This window comes from Calypte anna, chromosome 2 (assembly GCF_003957555.1).
Source record: "Calypte anna isolate BGI_N300 chromosome 2, bCalAnn1_v1.p, whole genome shotgun sequence".
Lineage (NCBI taxonomy): Eukaryota > Metazoa > Chordata > Aves > Apodiformes > Trochilidae > Calypte > Calypte anna.
In genome coordinates, this window is record NC_044245.1 from 25,081,818 (window position 1) to 25,106,762 (window position 24,945).

The following is a 24,945-nucleotide window of genomic DNA, read 5'->3' on the forward strand; positions in this document are numbered from 1 at the left end:
AGTCAACCTAACAGTATTCAGTGTAGTGAAATGAGGCAACCAGGTGCCACTAATTGCCAGGTAGTGGGCGTGAGCTTGTGTCAAGCCCACCTGTGCCTGATTAGGGCGGGTCCCAGTGTGCATGAGCAGGACCAGGGGGCCAATAAAAGGTGAGTCCTGAAGCACAGGCTCAGCTCAGTCCTGGAACTCACAACCTTGGCATGCTTGGCTTTAAGTGATGCTTTCAGCACTGCACTACCTTTATTGCTCCACTAGAGCTCATCGCCGTCAGGGTGAGGCTTTGAGGAGCCTCGAACCCGCAGCCTCCAGCATTGCTCAGGTTGTGTCATTACATGCTTAGCCGGCTGCGCCACTCAAGCCTCACCCGCCTTTTATTGGCCCCCTGGTCCTGCTCATGTGCAGTGGAGCCTGCCCTAATCAGGCACAGGTGGGCCTGACACAAGCTCATGCCCACTACCTGGCAATTAGTGGCACCTGGTTGCCTCATTTCACTACAATTCAGGAATGTATTTTCCTTCAAGACCCTTAAATATCTATTTGTATTTAGTCAGCCTCTAGATACAAGAACAATGAGCCTGAAACAGAAGGATTGTGTCAGTTGTCCAACACTGCTTCTTGCCCAGCTGGCTTAATGCCAAGAGGAGCCAGAAGCTGCAAAGCAGAAACTCAGGACATAGGAAGTGGAAGGAGTAAATCTTGACCAGTTTCTGCTTAGCCTCCAGCCAACATGTCCTTAAAATTTTCACCTTTTGTCCTTGAGACAGGCTAGTTTTCCAGTGATGCTGGTGGTAGGAGGGGAAGGATATAACATAGGTGTGTGCAGTGCATATGCATATATGCATATGCATATAACATATCCTGTGTGCAGTGGCATCAAGACCGTATTGTTTGCCTCAGGCTTAGAGCTGGCAGGGAGAAGGGGATGGGTTGCCTGACTCCTTTTCATGCTTTTTACCTGGCATTGTCACTAGGGCTGCATGGAAAGTGACAAGGATGTCTGTATCATCTTGAAAAAATTTGGACCAAAATTCCTGACTACACAAAAGCAGAATGTCCTGAAAATATCTATTTTAATTCTGGCAGCTCTGCATGGGCCTTTGTGAGGACACTTGCACAGAGATCCCGGTCAAAATCTTCAATGTAGTTTCAATCAGAGTTTTTCAATCGAAATCAGGGTATCAGAGCTGAGACCAATAAATTGCCATTAGTGTTTTGGCATCAATGAAATTTTACTTATTCAAAACCACTTACTATCTTGAAAGACCATTTATCCTCTTTCCATGGGCAATATCATACAGCCTATACACCACTTTTCACAGAATCAAGTTAACTGTTGTGATCATGAATTTACATATAATCTCCCAGACTGAGAAAGACTGTAAACTATTTTTGCAATATGTCAGGAAAAAAAAATGTGAGGGGTTAGGGGAAAAGGTGTGATCTGCCCTGAAAGGTGGCAGATTTACTTTTAGCTGAAAGCACTACTGGACCAGAGACTCATTCATATTTGAAGAACATCCTGTGAAAATGTGTTAATGCTTTTGGCAAGAGGTTTTGCTCATGGAGCAAGTACCTCTAAATTAGACACACAAGAGTTCAGTCTTTAAGATTGGAAGGAAGATTGAAACAGCCTGGGGTGGCCTATACTGTTATATACCTTTATTAAACTCTGAGAAGCCAAAGAGGCATACCAGCTTTTCAGTGCTCTGGAAGGTTTGCAGGGCTCTTGAAGGGCTGCTGCTGCTTTTCTGAAATACTACAAGACATAAATGGGTCAGACACAGCAATATTTCCATTTATTTTCAGAATATGGGAGCAGTATTTCCCTGTACTCCCTAGGGTTTGCTCTTCCGCTAAATGACAGTGCAGAACGTGCTATTAGCAGAGATGCCAAAACCTTGCTAGTGTCTGACACCTTAACCTCCACGAGAATTATATTAAAGTAGTGGAAAGATCTACCACAGTCTCTATTTGTAGAATGGCAGGGACCTCCTTTGCAGCAGACAAGTGGGTCAGAAAAGATTGCTATATGCAGCAACTGACAGATGAAATTGGTTGGCTGCTCAGAAATTTGTTTCTGACTATTTCCCCAAATGGATCTTAAGCTTTGTAAGGCACAAAGTGGAAAGGTGACTACGGATAATACGCATTCCAATGACCTGCTTGATTTTAATACAGAGCTAACATTTTCCTAGCACTTGGTAGCTGTGTGTTGCCCTTTACCTTGCACAGGCACCCTAAGGAGTGCTGCTAAATCACCAATAAATCATTGGGAAAAAGGACAGTAGGGCACATGAGGATTTACAACCATTTGTGAACCAGTCAGTTCTTTCAAGCCATGGCTGTCTAGGGATGCTGGTATCAGCCTTTTGCCTAGTGTCAGAACCACATAACATTTTAGCCTTTTAACAGTGCAATTGATCTGGCTGTTTAGGTTCTTTGTACTGTAATTAGCACCTCGTTAGATTATGTCAATATTAACTGTCAGCAGGGAGTTGCCCTGCCCCCATATAGCTATAAGCTTGCTGGTTATTTGTGTTGATCAGGCACTAAGGATTAATAGCTGCTAAAATCTGAGTAAAATACTCACAGAAAGTCTACTTTGTAATAACACTGCAAAGGAGGGGACAGAGCTGTGTGACCTATAAATATAGGGGCACTGCTTCACGCAGTATGGAAACACAGGCACTGCTGCAGGGCAGGGCAGTGTCTGGGCTCACTACAAGAACACAGCATGCAGGAGCCCACAGGTAAAGAGACATCACTGCCATCAGGGCAAAGCCATTTAATGACAAAAAGCAATATAGTTATTTTAACATTCATGCAGAGTAAAACTGACACTAAAGACACAGTTGCAGCGAAGTCTGTTGAATTACATCTACCTCCCAAAGCTGAGCCAGCGCTTTGGTGAGTCTGTCCTGCTGTTTCCAAGTTCACAGCTGGGGGAAAAGTGTGGCTGCCCTGAACTCAAGGGCACGCTGCCTGCCTATGTCTGTGGTGAGCACATCTCTTGGATCCAGCTGCTCTGAACTATACCTTGCTGGAAATAGCTTCCTTCCTTCCTTCCTGTTTGCTCAGCCTGCTGAAACAAAGTCTTCAGTCAAATGCCCTTCGCTCATATGGCAGATGGATGAAACCTGAATGCTGGATGGATGTGGGGATGCAAGAAGTGTGCCTTGCCTCATTCAGCACCAGGTGAGATGAGCTGTGCTCACACATTTCATCTGTCAGTGTGATGGTGGAAGGTTCTTAACCTGTAATCTGAAGCACAAGAGAGAATTATTGCACTGCCAGCTTTGCTCAAAAGCAAATATTGCATCCTCCAGTGGCGTGAGAGCAAGCACAGATGAGTGACCTTGGCTTCCTTGGAATGGGCTGCCCTGGGAAGTAGTGGATTCTCCATCCTGGGAGGTGTTTAAAAAGAGTCTGGATGTGGCACTCAGTGCCATGGTCTGGTAACTGCAGCGGTAGTCGATCAAGGGTTGGACTCGATGATCTCTGAGGTCCCTTCCAACCCAGCCAATTCTATGATTCTAATGACACCAGGTCCTTCTGGAGATCTAAGGCTTACCAGAAACATCCCTCCGCATGAAATCATTTATCTTGAGCAGCTTCTTTTAGTGCTGCTGGAGTGGAGGCTGCATCCTGCCCTGGCCAGGCCATCCTCAATCTGGATGGTGATGAGCAGTAGTGTCAGGAGACTATGCAGGGGAAACAAAGTTGCTCAGCTGATCTGAGTGTTGGCAATGGCAAACTGTGGGAGAAAAGGGAGAATTGGCATTAGAAGTGATGTGGATTTTCACATGGATGTCTCAATAAACCAGGAAGGCTGCTCGTGTACATATGGAGATGAAGTACAACAGCAAATGAGGAAACAAAAAAATTCCAATGTAAACCAAAAAGATGAAACATTGTTTACTAAACAATAAAAATCAGCATTTTGTTGGCTGTGAACTGTAACTTATGATACTTGAAGATGAGAATGTTTTGAATTAAAGAGTCCTCTCTTGGTCACAGTCAATTTCCATGTGCCCAGGCAGGTACACCCAAAGGCTTGTCCCTGGCATGAAGCACTTGTGACCCATAAGCATGGGCTTCAGCCCCTCCATGGAGAGCAGCTTCCCCATTGCAAGTTTCAGAGCAAACATGAACATTTTGTCCTGCACTTGTGTTTGGGGGACAGCTGTGGACTCTCTGGGGGACCTTAACAACAGACAAACAAGTGAACACACAAGTTGATCCCCAGCAAACATGTGGCATTAGCAAGCTTCAGCACCCAAGACACCCTGACACAGTTGTAGGGGGCTTGGTGCCAAAAGCCTCTGTAACCCATCTCTCCTACGTTTCTTTCCAGCTGGCTGAATCTCCACCAGGACCTGGCACCCTCTGCTGCAGGCATCCTGGTTCCCTCTTGTTGGGGCACCTCGGGCAGCACCCACACACCTCTGAGCTTTCACACCCAGTTGTTCCCTTAGCATTGCTGTCCCTTTCCCATCCTCTCAAGAGCTTTGACAGAAGATTGGGTCTGCCTGGATAAGGAGTACATATGGGACAACCAGGACACAGTAACCTGCAGTCTCCTGGCTGTACTGGAAGTATGGGAGAGTTTCAGCCCAGTCACTGGCCCCAAGCCCAGCAAAGGGAGAGCTGTGGAGCATAGAAAGGGGCAGAGAGGCAGCCTGGACTCCCTTTCATTTTCAGGTGACCTAGGTGCACTGGTGAGACTAAAGGGCTCTGTGTAGGCAGAAGCAAGCTGCAGGCAGTGCTTGGAACAGACTCAAACATGAGCTTGAACTTTGACACTGCTCCTTCCAGCCTTGAAAGGCTGGGAGAGCAGTGACGTGACCATCCTGGGGGCTGCTCTTGCTGACTCCACATAAACATGTTTTTAAGATCCTCCTGCAGCAGACCAGGAACACCCTGTCCTGTGGGTTCCCTGCCTCTTGCTCTGGAGGTGCCAGAACAAGGTCAGGAGGCACTGCTGGTTTCTGCAGTCCCCAACCCCAGCAAAGGAGGCTGTGATCTATATTTAGCAAATGTTTGCCTTAAAAAAAAAAAAAAAAAAAAAAAAAAAAAAAAAAAAAAGTTAAAAAGGATGTAAAGCTGGGAAAGCTGCAAGCAGAACAAAAGAGCCAGCAGCTAGCAACAGAATAGCAGCCACACATTTCCTGAAGGGTATTTTTAAGGTTTGTAATTGTTCACTCCTTATTTACAGTACCGTTTTGTGTTCTTTTTATCAAGCACTTGCTGCCCAGTCTGCCCTCTGCTTAAACCAAGCTATTCACATCTGAGTGTCTGGAGCTCCATTGACTATGGGAGGCAAGCTTGCTTTTTCAGTCTCCCAGCCCCAAACAGCTGGAATAATCTTCCAGCCTCATTGAAGCAGGCCCTCACATTGTTTGGAGTTTGGACACTCTTAATCCTTTTTTTTTTTTTTTTTTTTTTTTTTTTTCCCCCAAAAATATCCTCAGCTGTGTGAAATGAGCACAAGCTGTGGTTGGTCACTGTTGTGTGCCATTAATACGAGTGCTGTCCTTCTGTCTCCAGGTGTGGGCAAAGTCCTTTATCCCAGGTGAGCTTTCAGTGGTTGGGGACACAATGACAAACTGCTGGCTTTGCTGAATGGGCACACACACCTCAGAAACAACTGCACCCAGACTTCCCCAGTGTGGACCTGGTTTCACGTGGCTTGAGCAGAAAGAGACCTCAGCTCCCTGTGGGCTGGGATGCTTGGAGCTCAAGGGTTTGCCAGTATAAGGGTTGCCCTGTGCTGGATGAGGGAGGTGGGGCTTTAAGCAAGAGATGTCAGCTGGTTCAGTACCTTTGAATTGGCCATATATGCATACACACATGTTTACATTCAATGCATTGAATGTGTAAATGTATGTCCTTCCCTAGGTGTGTCACTTGATAGTAAATTCCTCCAGCACAGCCCCTGGTATCTTGCAGACTGCATGGCGAGTAACACAGTGACAGACAGACAGTCTTGTCTGGTGTTGCCAACGCTGACCGAAGTTAAAAATTAGTTTGTTTTTGTCTTTCTATAGACTTTCAGAAGGGTATGTGCCTCAGCTGACCAGCAGCTCAAAATATTTTGGCTTTTTCCACACTTCACTGATCTCAGTGGGAAGCTTGTTACAGATTTCAGTGGACATGATGTGAAGTTTAAAGATAAAATTATTACTACTCTTGTATTTATAATTTACATTGGTTATGTGTGGATCACATTATATTAACTTTTTTTATTACTTATAAAAAAGATGGAGGGTTAGCATATCACTGAAGCATGTTAGTGGAAAGAACAATGAATTACATCAGCAAAAAGTTCTTGAACATGTTTGCAGACAACCTATTGATCTATTAGCTGATTTCCATGCTCATACACAATAAGGAATTAGAACAATCGATTAACTGCTTCTGAATCTTATTATTTAAAAAAAAAACACTTTTATAAATGAAAGCTTAACATAATGTACACCAGAATACTGCTATTATGCTAGAAATGCTTACATTATAAATAAGCAACAACCTTCCAGTGTTAACATACTTTAAATGATATGATGAAGAGCATTTATTTTAGCCTTTCACTGTCAACAGCTTTTCTGGAATCTCCTTTCTTTTCTTACAAAATGAAACACCCCACCTCTGAAAAAGCGTGCTGTTGAGGCCAGGACCTTCACCCCCCAAATTCTCATTTCCTACAGCAGTGGGTGTGTTTATTCCTGGAAATAATGAGAGGATCTGAAGTTCTTCTCTGATCTGCTTGGCTGCAATTGTGCAGATTTGAAGACCAGACAGCCTCTCCCTTAACATCAGTACTCACAGGTGGAGAGTAGGATGCTGCTGCAGAGTTAAGGGAGAAAGGATAATTCTTTAGAGAAGGATGGAAACATCTCTTTCAGTTCAGATCTGAATAATACTGATCTCTGTACTATAATTCCCAAGGTCCTGCCTACTTTCAATTTATGGTACTCCAGTGAGTGGTTTTGCCATTTCTCCAGCTGTTCCAAAATGGATGTTGTCATTCAAGAGACAGAAACCTGGTAATATGCAGAAGGTACTATGATTTTTTTTTTAAAATTATTTTTTTGTGTGCTTGAATGAACTGACCACCCAGTGGCATTGAGAAAATCTCAAAAGTTTTGGAAGTGTGACTCTGAAGCACTGTTCCTATCCCTTCAGCTACAGAAGGTATGGTCAGAGTGTGCAAGCACTGGAACCAGCAGCAGGAGTAGGGAGAACAGGAGGGCAAAGCCACAGAGGCAAAGCTCAAGAAGTGATCTGGACCAACAAACAGCATCACCACAAATGACTGAAGGAAATAGTTAAGAGTGTCCCCGTCAGAAATTTGAAAATTATGTTTTCTTTATCATGTACTTCTGTAAAACCTGAAGCAAAGTTGATTAGAAACAAGGGAAAGTTGTTCCAGTGATTACAGGATGTTTTGTAACAGGCCCTAAACTAAGCACAAACAAGTGCTTCTGCGTCAACAAAAAAGTTAAGCTTTTATGCTGAGTAAATAGCTTTCCCTACCTATGGTCTGTAAAAGCAATGAAAAACACTTGTTAATATCCAAGAGTGGTATAAACTCCCTGATCCACTGCTGCACAAAGGTTGAATTCCCTCCAGTAATTACTCTTGGTAAGCAGAAGGGGAGTGGCTTCTTGGTTTCACCAATTACCCTTGCAATGCACATTTATCTCAATCGTGCTGCATGCCACAGTGATTGGAGGAAAGGACAAATATCCCTGCCAGGTATTCCACCCTGTTTCCCAGTTAATTTGTTAAAAATTAAACCAGGGTATTGTGGACAACAGCCACTAGAAAAGAGAAGCCACAAGCATAAACACTCAGAAAAGAGCTTTCTGTGCACTCTGATTTCTTCGGTATGCCTCATGGTATTTGATATTCATCATCACTGTACAGCTAACTTTAATTTGCTGTAAAAATTTCTGCCCTGTAAACATGTTAAGTGGTATTAGGGTAGTGTGCCAGCAGGAGTAGTGTGGCTCAGACAGGGCTCTCAGGTGTTTCTGCTGCTGGTCCTGTGAGGTGTAGAGCCCTGAATGATGAGCCTTCATGCTCTCCTGGGTCATGTGGCACCCTGGCCAGCCCATAACCAGACAGACCTGAGATGCTGGGAAATGCAGGCAGTGGGGATGAGCTGTGCAGTGCCAGTGCCAGGCTGACACAGCTTGTGCTGGCAGCCAGTGGCATTTCCTCTGCAATGTACCCACTGGCATTCACTGCAGAATAAATATTGTCTGGGGATTTTCCATTCTCAATCCACCCTGGCCAGCAATGACAGAGGAGTGAAGTTGTTTTGAACTCTGCATTTCCAGCTTCTCCACAACCACCCCAGAATTACTTAAGAGGACTTGAGTCATTTACCTAAACATAAATCCTTATTGCCAATCGACAAAGCCAAGAGCATCATATAAGGCCATTTGCATGGGATAGCAGAACGTGACAAAGGACCTGTGGAAGGAATGTCTGTTCTTTCTGGAGTGACAGATGAGAAGACAGGCCAGTAGTACTTCAGGCTTCCTATATAGCATCAAGTGTCTATTTTTTAAGGTGACTGAATTAGGTGGGAGTCAGCTCACATCTTAAATCATCTAAAGCAGGGTGCTTACATGTGCCCCCAGTGTCTGGGCTGTCCCCATTGTTGTTAGTTGAACTCTGCCACAGAAGAGCTATTCAGCTGTCCATATTTAGGTGTCTGCTTCAGGAGGAGCTGGTAGCTTTCTGGGATCCTCTGCTTATATCAACTCTGGTCACCAGAGAGGGAGCTCAGATATCCAACTCACACATTGGCACATTCATACAGACACGTACACAGTGTCATGGCAAGGTGTTGTACTTGGTGTGCTGAATCCCATGCCAAGGTCCTTGGTTTTCAGTCCCAGTCCCCTAAGGTGACAATTTACAGAACACACAACGTATAAACAATGTTGGAAAGAATTATATTTTTTACTTTCTTTCTACTTGCCCTTCCATACAGGTCATATCTGGAGGTATCAATTAGTGTAATTTAGAGTGTGGCTGTCTGAAACTTGAAACTCTCTGTGACTTCCCAAAGAGGATGCTCTGCAGCCCCAAATGGCAGGAATGGTGCTCACTCCTCTTGCTGTGTTTCCCAGCATTGAAAGGTCTGTCCGGCCTTTTCAGGACATGACTCCCAGGAAGGCAGCTCTTAAGGCTCACTCACTCACACAGCAGAAAATCAGGTAGATCCTTTCTTTTCTGGCATCTTCTGCTAGAACTAAAAAAACAAGAAGATGACACAAGAAAATCTTGCTAATCTATGGTGGGCATTTCTGTTGTGCTGTTTTGGTTTGCTGTCATGGCTGCAGAAGGACACAGAAGTGAGCTGGTGAGCAGGAGCAGCTCCTGATAGCCCATACATATTTTGCTGCTTACAAAAAAGATTACATAAGGGGGCCTCAGAATATTCTGAAGACAAAGGATTGTGTTCTAGCATTTTGCTCTGCCATCCAGCATTATAGATGGCAGGGAAGGATTCCAGACAGGCCCACAGGGATTTTCTGCACCTTTCCTTCCTTGAGTGAGCAGCATCTGGCCAGTACTGAACAATCATTCTGTCTCAAATGTCCATGCCGGTGCTGGACTTGCAAATGCACTTTAGGGACTGTAATACAGGATCAAGATACAGATGTTTCAGGTTGTGTTGCCAGCTTCTAGGGATTGGCAAACCCAAAGATACTAACCCAGCAGTGGGTCCCATCCTCTTCACCATCCTACCTCTCCCTCAAACTAGCATGAACCTGAGGGATCATGGACTGCCAAGTTCTTCCTCCTGTTGCCAAAACTTCTCCAGAATTGTTAAGGGCAAACAGCTCTCAGGGGTCATGACCTGATCCTTTCAAGTCACCCATCACTTATGAAGGGAAGGGGGGGAAAGCCAATCTATTTTGACAGCTCACTAGTGCTTGTTATCAAGCTTGTTTTGCAATAATCCTATGAGAAGACATCATTGCAGGCTAAGGGCAAAGTCTGGTGGATTTTTAAGGTTGGTTAAGTGATAAGGGAAAAGATGATAATGAACAACGTGCTTATCAAGGCTCCAGGGAGAATAATCTGGATGTGTGCCCAACGGTACCAGTAACAAAATCTGTGTGTTTTAGCTAATGATCTGTAATGGAAAACATAGGGTGCTTTGGCATGGCTTCTGTCACGTTCATTGAACGTTGTAAGGTCCTGATCAGGGGGGCAAAGGAAGTACAGCACCTGCTTAGCTCCTATGCAACCCAGAACTCCTTTTAGCTGTGATAGAACTTGCTGATGTCAGTGAACCTATGACAAGTTAGAAGTGTAGCCAGTACCACACCTCTGGTGTTTGCTGTAATCACAAGCTGGTTGCACCAGTCTCTGTCCACTCCACTGAATTTGTGCCAGGAAGAGAAAAAAAAAAACATTTCAACTTCTATTGCCTTCCAGACTGCAGGATCTTAGCTGAAACTGATGGCCTGAGGGCAGCATGTCACAAGGAGACCACATTGTCTCACGCACACTCCAGTCAGGGCTGTACATCAAGCCAAACTGTGTCTCTGCCACTCTAGGGAATTGTCCCCTTGCTCTAGGATTGCAAGACAATAAAGGTGGATGGAGAACACAGTGAGTGTTTGTGTTGTTGGTTTTGTTTTGGTTTGCTGCAGTAGCTTACTGAAATATGTGGTATGCTTGTAGTTCTGGATTGTTTTTCCCAAAACACCTTAGCAGCCTGATGTATGTCAGAGTGGTACATCTCTGGAAATGCTATTTCTAAAATAAAAAAAACCACCCTTGCTTGCACTAGATTTCTTAGCAGAAAATAAAGATACAAACCAACCAACCATTTAGAAAGAATTTTATTATAAAATTATTTGAACATCTACATCCAAGTAAAAGGCTTAAAACTTTGGTTCTACCTTTCAGAAATAAAAATTTCATTAAATGCTGACAAAAGGTACCGTATATCTAGGTAGACAGCCCTTCAGCAATTTTAATATTACAGATACTCCATGTGGGTTCCCTAAGTGCTATGCAACACCTCTGCCTGGCAATCATGAATGCGTTCTGCAGCTTCTCCCTGTGAGCAGAACTACAGAGATGTTTACAGGCACTCCATCTGCTTCAGCTGCTTTTGAGATAGAAGTTGCAGCTCCTTCAGCTCTGTTACAGATGTACAGTGTTTCATGAGATCATAACATAACGTTTTAAGCATTACCAGGTGCAGACAGAGGGTGTAGTTTGTGTTTACTTGACAACAATGACTAATTGAGTATGTTTTTGTGAACTTGTTTTCAATACAAAATCAACAATATTCAAGTATATTAAGGCAGTGATTGCAGCTTTTTCACACCTGTATGATTCTAGACAATATATTTCATTTTCATTACCTCTTTCATTCACTGAGCTGAGCTCAGATACATGAGTGCAGCTTATTCACAGGGATAAAACCAGCCTTGATGCAGTACTGAAGTCACTATGTTCAAGTAGTTATCACAATACTTAATTTTTTTTAAAGAAATTAAGTGTATCAGAATACTATTTTATTTTTGATTGAGAAATTTGTCCCAACAGGACTCCTAGAACACAAAAGTAGTTCCAGCTTTCTCTTATTCCTATTAAAAAAAAAAAAAGCTTGATATTCACAGTAGAGTAAGGAGTGGCTTTCCATCCAATAAATACAAATCATTGTAGAAAACTGCCATATGACTGAGGAGGATGCTTTAAATACTGTACTTGCAACTTCTGCAAAAGATCACAGGAACTTAAGGTAATGTATTATTAAGAAGAAAATCCAGGTCATAATATATAGCCCTGATTAAGTCTGACTGGACAGTTGGGCAACATTCCACAGTTTGACTGCTATTTCATATTAATTTACCTTGCTTGCAAGGGGGAAAATGCACAAGAAGACAGAAAGGAAGGAGCTTATTGAAAATGGAAAGTTTTCCCACTGGCACTGTTCTTGAGAAATTGCCCATTATTCTGCTGTTCATAAAGCTATTTTATAGCTTTCAGTCCTGTTCATATTTGAAACTTCTCATTTCTAGGCCTTTTCATTGCAATAAAAAGTTCTTAAATAAAATTCTAGTTCCAACACCACTCTTCCTGAAAACCTTCCAAATCACCTACAATGCCATCACAGTTTTAGGGTACAGAATGTCCATATACCTCTATACCTCTTTAAGCTACTGTGGCCCAGTACAAACTGTCAAAGGTAATAGCAGTTTTTTGTTTAGGTTACTGACCACTCATCTCCTAACAGCATGACAAAAAGGAGCAAGATCATGGTTTAAACAGGCTGCTGTTTCCCACATCATGTCTACATGATACAGATCACCAAACTCTTTCCATTCAGCTTGCATTTCTGACTTCATTCTTGGGAAAATCTTATCCTACTTACTTAGAACATGCTTTCTGGAGTGCCAGGGATGTAGGCTAGTAGTAGTCTAACCTGAACAGCTGCTGTCACCAAGCAGCTTCATGTTTCTTTCAGTAGCTTTCAAAAATATCCTGATTTCCCTCTTAGTGACCTTATGCACAGGAGCCTTACTTGGCTAGTTTTTCCATGAACAGCTTAATATTAAAAAAATCTAGCAATCTAACTCAGAGTGCAAAGCAGCATCAGAATTATTACTGGAATTCAGGTGTTGCTTTTTTTAAAATGGGATTTCCCTTAAATATAGAGAACACTTTCTCCCTACCTCCTAGGGCTCCCTCCCTCCCTGTCAGGCTGTATTTGCCTGCTATTATGTATACAAGACTGCTATTTACATGGATCTTTCCAAATGATATAAATACAAGCTTCAAAGTACAAGTTTATCTACCTACCTGAGAAGTTCTGTAATAAGATGAATCTGTGAAACTATTCTAGGAGAAAAAATATACACCAGCATAACTGACATTTATCAGTACTCAGAATTCAAGCATTAAACAGGACTCAAAATTGCACACGTCTGCCACATCAAGTCTTTGATCATAAGAAAAAAACAGTCTGATTTCCCTCTATAGAACATCTTTAAAAGTCATATACACTTCTCTTTTCCTTATCCTGAAGTCCCCAGCAAGATTTCACATTCAGTGCATACAGCCCAGGCTGTAACATCCTTTTCTTCTTTCTCTTCTGCTAGTCCTGCAACTGAAGAGGTTGCTTGTTTGGAGGTAGGTGAATACCTCCAAATTAGTCTTTTGTGAGAAAACCAGCTTGATCCCTGGGTGCCTGCACACCAGCTTCAGACAGCTGCACTCTGCTTTGATAAGTCCTTTGGGTCTTTACTTGGGACACACCAGTCATCTGCCTCTGAGGCAGCTTGGGTAATGCTTGGAAGCCGACTTGTTAAAAAACTGGGAGTTTTTCTTATTGAATCCGTTGATAGGGCCTAAAAAAAAAGTAATGAAGAAGAAAAAAGTTACTTTGGTTTCTACTTCTCAGTGATGCCATTTCGCAAAGAAGTTAATGGAGGTATGTTTTCCAGCCTAAGCCAGTGACACTAACAAAACAAATTCTTTATACAAGTGCTTCTAAAATAGACACAGTCCTTTTCTCTGCTTGAGTATCTATGTTGCATGGGTACAGTGGGCAGACAAATGCAGTAACATCCAAATCACATTTTATAGGCCCTTTGGAGCTACTCTGTAGCCGTTTTCATTGTAGTCCTGGGAACCCTGGGAAAAGAACTTCCCTTATAAAAGTTCAGAGATTTAAGAGATATTACTTTCCATTTCCATATTTGGAAGCTAAAAAAAAATATAATTTATTGGAAAACTGTTAAATATAAGTGCAACGTGTATATAACTGAATGTCCTTCCTTTGTACTATTTGTGTGGTTATGCTTCAGTGTGCTTGAAACTATGTTTTGGTTTTCGAGAATAAATTCAGAGCAAGTTTTTTCTTACAAGAAAGTACAAGAAGTAGAAAATAATATGTAGCCCTTTTTTCCATATTATTTTAAAAAGCAGTAGTAATGTTACATGCCAGGTATTCAGGATTACTGAAAGCTGAATCCCATGTGTGGGCTGTGTGGAAGTTGAAATCGAACCAGATACTAAACTCTTTAAGGGTTAGTTTATACACTTTCTGGTTGTCAGAATAAGAAAGAACAGTGAAGAAACCACGTGTTGCTCACACCTTTTCTGCTTCTGCTACTTCACTTTCTCACAATACTTTGTATTCCATGGACCAGCAGACATGTATCTTAACCACAATCTAAAAATGAATGGGCTAATGGGGTTCTCACTAGTAGTTATTTAAAGTAGTGGTATTTTAATTCTAGAAACCCACTTAAAATCTTACCAGTGTTTCCTTAATAAAAATGAGAGCTTTTCTATTCATGAGCAAATAATTTGTTTACTTTAAAATGATACTGAGTAATCACCTCACTGCATTAATAGTAGTTATCAACACTATCTTTAGTAACACTATTGTATAACAAAATCAAAAATACATACCTTCAAGTAGAATAATAGCATCTGTTCCATAACCACAGATGGATATAGAGATTTAGATCTCCCTTGAAAGTATTTGGCATATAGCCGAGAAATTGGCAAGCCATACCCAAAGCCAGCCTAAAAATAAAGTACAAGACAAATTTAATTATTTTGTTACTAGCCCTTATGACTTAAATAGCTGGGAAAGTGTTCAGATATTTTGAAACTGTTAGAAAGTCCTCTGCACTTCCTCAACTCTTAAAAGAATACAGAAATGTCTAATTGGTTTTCATATATAAGATTAAATTTTCCCTGCCTTCTTTTTATTAGTACAGCTTCATTAGTAATGGAGTTTTGCTACTAGTAGATAAACAACAATAGTCCTAAGCCTATTCCAGTTGTGTTTGCCTCCATAAAGATAATTTATAGCAAGTTTGAGGAATGAGTGGTAGTGAAGACCATGTAAATTACAGTCACTGGAGTATAAGAGTAAAAAAGGGTTAGATTCAGGTTCGAATGTTCTTCATTTCTACCCTTAAATGCGTATTTTTGTCCACTAAATTAGATATTAAAATTGTTTCATAAAGTGCTGATTCATATTTGTAAGGCTCATCTTTGCATACCCCACAAGGCAGTAGGGCAGACATGGTGTTTCATTATTTATTAACTTCTCATCCTGGCTGACATTTGTAACAACCTCGTTACTAACATGAGTATTGAAAATATCTTACAAGAGGGGCATTTCGACCATCATCCATCCTTGGCCGTGGTGCTGTGGAATACATGTAGCTAAAAAGATGCTCAATTTCCTTACTGGAACACCACCTCCTCTGTCTGAGATCTGATAAAAGAAGAGATCAAAGTTAACTACAATAATGTGTTAAGAATATGTGTTTAACATGCTGGTATTTGAACAATCCCTTCCAACAGCAATACATGCAAACATTTATTGCTGTTACTTAGTTTCTTTGTTTTGGTATATATTATTTTTCAGTTAAATAGTTGTGGCTAAATAGAGGCCATCAGCAAAAAGGCTGGTGCATATATCTTTTATCTGCTGCTGAAGGCTGCAGTTCTTCTAATAGAATTTGCTGCAGCTTACGCCATCATAGAGATTACATTAAGCTCTGTTTTAACAAAATACCTTAATTGGCCAGGTCTTCTTTTTCCTAGAACAACTGTCACTTCAATTGGAGAAAGGGAAGGACTGTTTTCCTTGGAATTCAACGGTTGCCCTCATCGAGTTCTATGGAAAAAGGTTACTATTATCAGAAAGTGTTGGATCTCATGCACTTAAAGTATACACTTGAAATCATTCTCCTGTAATGAAGGGGCTGAGCAGTTACCCTCCATCTCTAATCAGTGCCTCGCTTCCAGGGTGCACCAATTAGCAATTTACAAGGAGCAGAGGAAGTCTCACACCTAAAAGTGACTAAGCATAGCCAAGACTCTTCTGTGCCTGAGAGATTACACTGTTCTTGCCTAGCATATAACCTGGCCAATGTAAATTAAAATAAACTAACTCCCTTAAGTGTCCACCAGGTTTCTGGAGAAAAGCAGAGTTTAGCAGTTGCTAATGGCTGTCGAATTCTGCACTCATGTTGGCAGCACATTAGTTCAGCTCTATTTAAAAGGTGCATCACCCACTCCACAAAAAAGGCCCCAGGGCAAACCTGCAGTACAGATGTAATCCCTTAAAGTAGAAGGCTACTGGTGGTCACAAGCCCATGCCCCATTTTACTCTCCCTCCCTTACCATGTCCCATTTACTACCACATGAAAGTGTCCAAATACTCTCCTACAAATTTCAGTCATTCCCTTCTCAACTGCCAAAGCTATTTCCCAAACAAAATTTTAGAAATCTCACTGTCCTATACAGAGCTTTAATTCATTCAGATCTAGTTAGAGATTTTAAATACTGAAGCTAGAGCTCAGACTACTAAGGGAAACAAAGAGCTTATATTGACATACCTTAAAGAGCTCAAAAAGCATGTGAAAAAGATGAGATGGAACATACACATGCTAATTGGCTCTCCTGGATGTTTTCCTAGACAAAAAGAAAAAAAGACAAGCAAAATTTGAAAAGGTGATGGATTTTTCTGCATTGGATCCAGATTTTGCAATAAGCAAGTTGTATACCAGCACGCATAAGAAAATAAATGGTCTCACTTCTGTTTGTTTTTTTTTCCTCCCTCATATGAATAATTTTATGCACTCATAAAAATGTAACACTTTCTTAATACAGTTACTTTTCAAATAAATAGAAAATATCAAGTACTAATTCCATTTTCTAAGTAAAGGACTTTAGAAGATTTTAAGCAGATCAGACACCAAGCTGCAGGCAGCTTGGACCAGAACCAGTTTCTCAGTCAGCCCCACTTCATCACCCCATTTAAGTTGGTAAACAGATCTGTGTCACACTAACTATAGGTTAGCTCTAGTTCTCCTCAAATTTTAAGTATTACCTCAGGAAATCTAATGTTTAAGGTATAAGGACATTTGAGTCTGATACAGGAGATCAAATGAGGTGGTTGGAACAGAAACTAAGAGGGACTAGTCCCAAGACAAATCAGCTGGTACATCCCATTGTGGCTACAGAAATGGGAGCCTCTTCACAAAGCAGCAGTTTGGCTACTGGCTGGAAGAGGGACATAAAAGATCTCATCTTACCATTCACTTGAGTAAGTTTCAGTTCTGGAGATGTCAAGTAATACTGGTCACACAACATCTTGGAAACTTTCAAAAGCATCTGAAATATTAATTTAAATAAATTTAAATTATGTGAAATATAATGTCAAACTGTAGAAATCCGTTTTACATCTTAGTAAAACATTTTTAACTGTATTAGTTGCTAGGGCATTACAGACTGTAAGCCTGTGTTTCAAAGGAAATAATAATAGTTGCATTAAAAACTGAGAATAAATAGGGCCAATCACAGCAGCATGAGTAAATCTCCAGTAAAATTTGATAACTCTGTAAAACAGAATGTGTCTTTTATCTAGCCAGAAAGTAAGACTGATTTAAGCACCACATACAGCTTGAACTTCTGCCTCATCTGTCACTTGGCAGGCCTTATTCCAACACAGTTTTTTACCACGCTTTGTATTTAAATTTTGTCCTATAAAAGCTCATGTTTTGACAGACTGGCTTTCCAGCTGCCAGTCAGCATCTGCCAACAACACATGTTGGTTACTCAAATTGTTTGCAATAAGACAGAAATACTGAGCATGAAGAGAAATGTTAAGGACGTGAGAATACATACCATTCACTACCTCAGCAACATCACAGCAAGGATCAATACTTCCAATGTGCCTTGGGGTTCCCTGAGCGTGATTTCTCATCCAAAAAGAAGGGCTGTTTGAGATGAAAACAATAATACATTTAATTTCAGATACTTTATTTTTTAAAAAGCCTTAAATTTATACTGATACAGTGTGCTCACAGCATATGATCACATAAAATATTCAGTGTTGTATATGCTTTTTGCAAGTTAAAAACTGCTATCTACTGCCAGCAAACACGATGGCTTTTCTGTACATCTAAAGTTTTTTCAAATGTAAGGAATGACATCCCACACAAGACTTAGAATAATTATTCCATAGGGCAGCAAACAAGTTTTCCCATTACTTTTTAAAGTCCTATATGCAGTTTCTAACTTTTTGGTGTCACAAAAAAAGCCATCTGCAGCAGACCTCCAACACTTTAAAGAAATGTTTACATTGAGATGTTCCTCACTAGGTTGAAGTTTTTCCTCAAGTAAAAATTTCTACTTACTGTGTTGGTTCATAAGCATCCGGGTGGAAATACGGCTCATGTAAAAACGATCCAAAAAATACTGAATGTTGTGATTGGTGACAGGATCTACTTTGAAAACGTCTTTGTATTCAATTACTCCTTGTGCCATTGTAGGAACCACATCATGATGTCTGTTTCGGACTCTAACTAACGTATCTATAAATCTAGGTCAAAAAGAGATCTTTTCAGAACATTATTCTAATGCTGCATGAAAGCAAGCTTTGTACAATGTCTATTCCAGAAGCACAGATAAGCACATAATAACCTTAATATTAAAATACAATCTGTTTTTCATGCTTTTAAAATTAAGTTCTCACTGACCTAAATCAGAAGAGTGTGGTATTTTTAATATAAAAGGTGTAGCCTTAATCATTAGCCATGTCAAATTCACTGCCTGCTTACTCATTCATAACTGAACAGAGAAGAATGTGAGAAAGGGGAAGAGATGCCTAACTGAAACCTTGGAAAGAGTTAGGGATATGACATCACAGCTAATTTTTATTGCTATTTCTGTCATGACAGTTCAAGGGAAGTATGCCCCTGAAACCAAGCTGCAACAGGTGTTATAGGCAATAATGTTAAACATATCCAGAGATTTAAACCAGCTTTCTCTATGCACAGCACTTTATGTGAGATTATCAAATTCAGCTCATGACAACAGCCATTCTAACTGACTATATTGTGAAAAGTGGAATGAGATTAAAAGTTCAAAGAAACAAATGAAAATCTTACTCAGATAAGACTTTTTGGTCATCTGGGTTTTTCCGATGGAACTCAACCAGCTCCATTAGGCTTTGGATGTACCTATTGGAAAAGAGCACAAGAAATATATGCTATTCCTCTGATTTTTATGAGGATAGGGACAGGAAAAATAAAAATCATTACTCTTAACAAGTGAGACAAGCCTGAAGTAACCTTTACTGTATCAAAGTTCCATCTGGGCTTGGAATCAAAGATGGACAATTCTTGACTGCCTGAACTCTAGAAACTTTGAAAGTGTTTTCTTGTACCTGTCATTCAGAAAAGAATCTAAACCCTCACTACAGGTACCTAGGATCTTCATACAATTCTTGGGAAGAGAGGTGTTGCAAAGGTTCATCCAAATGATGATGGTGACCAGGAAGCCACCTAAGTGAAATTTTTTCCAAATCCAATCAGCTTTGGCACAAGCTAAGTACTTGAGCCTCTTGTGCTAATACCTGACAGCCCTGACGCATACTGTGAAGGCACAACTGTTTGCTCGTTTAAGAGCAGTTTCTGGGTCTCAATCTAAAACTTCTGCCCTTGCAAATGTGGCAACCGTGCCACTACAGCAAGGTTAAACGAGATTAAACCACTGTGCCAACTGCAGACATGATGTTAACTGAATTCCAAACACTTGCTGCAAAGGCTAAGGCAACATGCTATATAATTGAAGCTCTGACAGTAATTCCATCTGTGAGAGACCCAAACAAGTATACAGCCTGCTTTCCTATTTTTTGTGTAGTTCTGGAGGTCTGCAGTGCTACATGAAAATCAAACATTTTCTTCTGTCCTATCTTAAAGAGTAAGAAGGGAGATTCGCTCTATCAGCGACTACAAACTGTTAGCTTAAGAACACACTGTTTACAAATAACAATATAACCATGATGTTTTTCCACTCAATTTTATTGTGCTAGAAAAGGAGAGCATATAGCAACTTCCAATTCAGCTTTGTCGAAGGACGTGCACTTCTACTGTATTATGTTACTATTGTCTACTATTCAAAAAGGTCAATAACCAACTTGGCAAAGTTCTGTTATTTTGCAGGTTGAATTCAAGTAGATCTTACTTACCAGCCTTTTACTAATTGTACAGATGGAGTGCTTAGTAATTTATCAGGAAGGAGATCGATTTCTCTCAGTATGTTAGCAAACCTCACAGGAAGTTCTTGTCGCAAAAATGCAAAAGAAGTTCTCTCACATCCATTAGTGGAGCCTATGAATAAATAAAAAAAATCTTCTTTAAAAAGTTTCTAGATACAAACTGATGTCTTGCCACAGACTTGTGTACTATAGTCCTTTGCAATCACCATGCTAGTACTGGCTAGTGCTCCTACCAGTATGTGTTTGTGCTGAATGTTGTTTACATGACAGCAAGACACAGCATGTTCCTGGGAGGAATACTTGCACATCTCCTCTTTAGATTTATTTATAATCCACTAGAAGAAGCATTCCTGCCTTTGTAAACATGGCCTTCTTGGAAGTGACGCCTGAAAATGTCGTGTGAGCACGGATTTCACGGCTGCCAAAGCAGTAATCGGATCTGGGTACAGCTTGTTTGCTCCATCAGGACAAGACTAATGACTTATGCCCGATAACGTGTACCGCGGTACACGAAAACACCCATTAGCTGATTAAACTCTTAGCTCCCCCCCCCCCCCCCCCCGGCTCCCCATCCCATTAACACCCCCGACACAGCGCTGTAACGCGTCTTCAGCTTTGATCGAGGCACTCACAGGTGATCATCGCCTGGCAACCGGCCGGCGACTGCCTGAGGCCAGGGTTGGTGGCCTAAGACGACCTCCCCACCGCCGCCACCTCAGGGGCGGGCAGGTACCCGATCGGGGCTCGGTCCCGCCGCTCCAGAGGGCCGCTCCACTCCCGCCGCCTTGGCGCTTGGCAGTCGGTCCGAGGGGCGGCGGTGGACCCGAACCCCTCCAGGAGGGGGATCGCCGCCACCCCCTCCTGCCCCAGCGGCGCCGCTCCCGCACTCCCCTGCCGCGGCAGCCTGCGGGCTCGCCCCTCAGCGGGGAAGCGAGCCTCAGAGCCACGCGTTTCAGCCGTCCCCCGCCGACCGGACCCCCCGCCCCGCCCGTGCCCTCCGCGTCCCTCCGCTCACCGAAGTCCAACAACTGTTTGATGGAGAGCGGGGAGGGAGAGAAGCGGGAAAACTGCTCCACTTCCCGCGGCAGCTGGCACTGGCCGCGGCTGCTGCCGCCGTTGACCCTTGTCAGGGGGGCGGCGGTGCGCAGGGCGATCCGGGCGGCTTTCATGGCTCCCGGGGAGGCGGCCGGTCGGTCGGTCGGTCAGTGGGCCGGTGGGTGGCAGGTAACCCAGCAGCCGGTCAGTCGGGGGATAAGGGGGTGGCAGGCAACCCGGTCGGTCGGTTTGTGTGTGTGTGTCGGTCGGTCTATGTCTGTGTGTCTGTCTGTCTGTCAGGCAGGTGGTGGCTGTCCGCTGTCCCCGCGCTGTCCCCTCGCCTGTGGCGGGTGGCTTCACGTGCTGCCTCTATTTACAGTCCCGGTGGGGCGGGGCTCAGCCAGGCCGCGCCCCCCCGCCCCTAACGGAACGTTCCCGGTGTGTGACCCGGCTCGTGACACCCACGCCCGCTGGCAGGGCCCCCTCGGGTACCCCTCCCCCTCCTTGTCCCCCACTTTGTCACCTCCCGTCCCCGCGGGCAGCGGGCGCCTCGCCAGCCCCAAAGTGCCGCGAAGTGGCCGGGGAGGCCGCGGGGAGGTGCGGGGCCGTGCGCGGGGCCGTGGGGCCGATGCCGCCTCCGGTGACCTTGTTTACCGAGCGGGGACGGGCAATGTCAGCGGCCCGGCCGCCGTGCCAAGATCGACGGAGGCCGCGTTCCTTCCGCTCCTTATCGGCTGCTCGGGGGGACCCGGCCTGGTAGAGGGAGCCGGCGGGGTGCTCTGGGCAGTGGGGGCTGGGAAGTTGTCCTGGGCCACCCTGTCCGGCTCGGCCTGGCCAGGGCAGTGGTTGCATCAGGTGTAATGTAGTGACAGCCTTGGCTGATGCTGCCACCCAGGATTAATCAAAAGGGTAGGAAATGCCTTGAACCGAGCGTGGGAGATGTGATGGAGGCACTGAAAGTTCAGGGTCAACACAGAGAACACACGGAGGTGCAAAGGTAGGAAAATCAGAACCCAGAGGATTCAGGGTGCTTGACATGTAGGTCATCGCTGTGACCTGGATTAATAGTGACCAAAGATATGAAGGCAGCTGCTTCGGTGACGCACTGGTCCCAAACTGACATGGCCCTTATTTACTTGAGACCTGACCTAAGGGGTGACTGCCTGAGCAGCTCCCTCTTAGTCAGATCATCTTCCAGGGTCACAGATGAGTTGGGAAAAGCCTGCACACCATTCCTCTTCACTAGAGAGGCAGCTTCGATCTCCAGCATTGCCTGGCTTTTCCCCAAAATGCCAAGTCCACTTCTCTGAAAGCAGAGTTTGCATAATGCATTGGAGGATGGTATTAATGGCAGCAAATGATTTCCTGACATCCTGAATCTGGGTCAGAAACAACAGGACCACAGAGCAATAAAACAACAATATGAAAAATATAGCCTTAATGCTTAAATTTAACTCCTCAATCCAGTTTTTATATGTTGGTTTGGGTTGTGGTTTTTTTTGTTTCGTTTTTGTTTTTTTTTTTCCCTACACAAATATGTATGCTTTTTTAATGGGGACGAAATACTTTCCTAACAATAAATTAATATTTTAATTCTTAATAGGCTGGGAACACATCATCTTATCATTGGTTATTTTCTTGAACTTTATCTCATTTTGTCTTCCTAGTCATTCTCTGCCTACCACTCTTCTTGCAGAGTAGTTTTATGATTTTATGGCTCACTATTTTATTATTTTATTTGGAGACTGGCTCTGTTATTATTCCACTGGATATGTTACGTTTTACCACAATGATTGAATGTTGACATATGAAATGTGAAATGAAGGCATCCTATAGTAGCAAATTAACCATTTTTATTTGATGCTCTTGCTAGAAGTTAAAAATCAAGAGTAGATTTTAGGGCTTGCTTTTGACTGTTTTAAATGTTTTTTTTTCTTGCAAATTGCAAATCACTCATGAAAATGAAAATATCACACAAATCTGTTTAAATTTTGGAGGAAGCCTGAGATAGCTTTTGTTTTGCTTCCTGTTCTTCCTGAAGCCACTAATCAATGGCAGCCAGGAATCTGGAGATTTACACTTTGCAGTAAATCAAACAAGTCTTCCTTGCAAAGCAGTTATTTTAGTTTATAAGTTTACTATTTCTGTTCCTACTGAGATACTTTGTTTCAATCTGCCGATGGGCTGACCCTGCTTGATAAAAGTAGCTTGAAGAAGTAGTAGTCATATTCTTTGAGTAGGGAAAGAGTCTATTAGGAGTAATTCCCATTCTCTACATACCATTTCTTTACAGCAGCCTGTTTTCTCATAGTTTTTCTGGTTCTTATATACAGTAAGGGATGAACAACCAAATCTTACATATTCAGTTTAGCTCTGAACAAATAGTACCATTTTAGTGGCAGGAAACATAGGAAGTGTGTTGACTTCCCCAATTATTAAAAGGGAAAGGCTCCAGTAAATCCAAACCTGGATGCTTTTCAATTCAAAACAAACTTCTACAAGAAGTTAACACATCACTAGTGCAACAACAAAGTTTTATTACTCCAATGAGCTTCTGGAAGACATGTGTCTCCTTCATGATGCATATTTTCTTCTAATTCTTGGTGTGATGGTGTGTATGGTAGATTCTAAGCAGTATATCTTTCAGTTCCTGTAAACATAAATGATGTATCTGGGAAATAATTGTCAAAGATGTCCTGAATATTGGGCAAGACAGTTTAGGTGAGGCACAAAGGTAACAGTATATCAGGATTCATGGCCATACAAGCTGCCTGTGAAGAAGACTAAGCTGTGGAAACTGGAACCACTTCAAATAATTCCACAATCTGTCCTGACTGCAGTACTGTTTGTTCTCATTTAATTTCCTCTCCAAACCAGCATTTCCCCCCTCCTCCTGAAACCCCAGTGCTTGTGGCAGAAGTGCAGGTGTCAGAGAACAGTGTTTGGATGGGGAGAGTGCCAGATACTGAGCTAAAGCATTTACCACAGGGTGTCTCATTTCTGCTGCTTTAATATTCCAGCTTTCCTCTTCTGAACCCCCTTGGGGCAAGTTCAAAAAAGTTGGTAACAATGCTTTTTGTTGTTCAGGCACAGTTATATTTTGCTGGCTATTCCTAAGAAAATGGAACTGTGTTACCATTCTGCTTTTCTGCACAACATCTGGGTCCAAAAGAGTGGAAAAAAACGAAGCTCAGATTCCTGTCCATTTGTCTCCTAATTGCTATCATCTGCAATCAGCTGTCTCCCTCCTCGATGTTCCTTATGTCCTCCCCGCTGCCAGAGACACAACGTACTGTACTCAGGTCAGAGCCATGCTCCTGGCTAGCCAGAACACATGACAACTGGACGTGTTGATGATGTCTCATAGAAGGTCTCTGGGCTGATTTTGCCCTACCCTTTTCTCTGTGGTGATGCAAATTTAAGGCTATTCTTCCTAACCCACCTGCCAACTAAAGCTGGAATATACAATATACTGTTCTGGTTGATTGCCCTCTCCTGACCACCTGGAATATGTGTGACAACAGCTGGTGGGGGTACTACTCTCCAGTAAAATGATTCTCAGCTCAGTTTCCTTTGCCTTTTCAACCATGTAGACCAAAATTTTAATCTCTCCTGTCTGAACCATCTCCCAGGTTGCATAAAGTTTGTAGGAAGTTGATTACTCAAATCAATTGTTGAAATGATTAGAAGGGATGCTTTAGCAAACAGGTGAACAGGCAACATTATTGAAGTTTTTTCGCTTAGCAAATCACATTAACATTTTCTACTCGGGACAAAGGTAACTTCTAATTCAGCATCTGTTCGGAAGGATAAACTGTGACCCAAGAGAAGCA

The 24,945-nt window shown here is 42.5% G+C and overlaps 2 protein-coding genes and 1 long non-coding RNA gene across 3 annotated transcripts; 1 reads left to right on the top strand and 2 right to left on the bottom strand.

The window, feature by feature from the left end:
- Positions 1 to 3,011: 3,011 nt before the first annotated feature.
- On the bottom strand, positions 3,012 to 4,726 carry LOC115597881. The gene is made up of 3 exons (XR_003987227.1): positions 4,571 to 4,726; positions 3,572 to 3,754; positions 3,012 to 3,261 (listed from the first exon to the last, which is right to left on the bottom strand). It is a non-coding gene; the product is annotated as an uncharacterized LOC115597881 (long non-coding RNA).
- A 6,127-nt stretch (positions 4,727 to 10,853) lies between these two features.
- PDK4 (pyruvate dehydrogenase kinase 4) lies at positions 10,854 to 21,460 on the bottom strand. The gene is given in 20 exon segments (XM_030444620.1): positions 10,854 to 13,325; positions 13,327 to 13,391; positions 14,461 to 14,503; positions 14,505 to 14,522; positions 14,524 to 14,577; positions 15,171 to 15,244; positions 15,247 to 15,280; positions 15,577 to 15,654; positions 15,656 to 15,685; positions 16,410 to 16,459; positions 16,462 to 16,485; positions 17,109 to 17,172; positions 17,174 to 17,187; positions 17,701 to 17,755; positions 17,757 to 17,780; positions 17,782 to 17,792; positions 18,213 to 18,397; positions 18,966 to 19,037; positions 20,048 to 20,189; positions 21,093 to 21,460. Coding segments are annotated over 20 exon segments (1,272 nt in total). The 5' UTR covers positions 21,247 to 21,460; the 3' UTR covers positions 10,854 to 13,244.
- Positions 21,245 to 22,230, top strand: LOC115597805. The gene is made up of 2 exons (XM_030444621.1): positions 21,245 to 21,371; positions 21,402 to 22,230. Exons 1-2 carry the CDS (start codon positions 21,245 to 21,247, stop codon positions 21,971 to 21,973), a joined length of 699 nt encoding a protein of 232 aa, XP_030300481.1. The 3' UTR covers positions 21,974 to 22,230.
- The last annotated feature ends 2,715 nt before the right edge of the window (positions 22,231 to 24,945 follow it).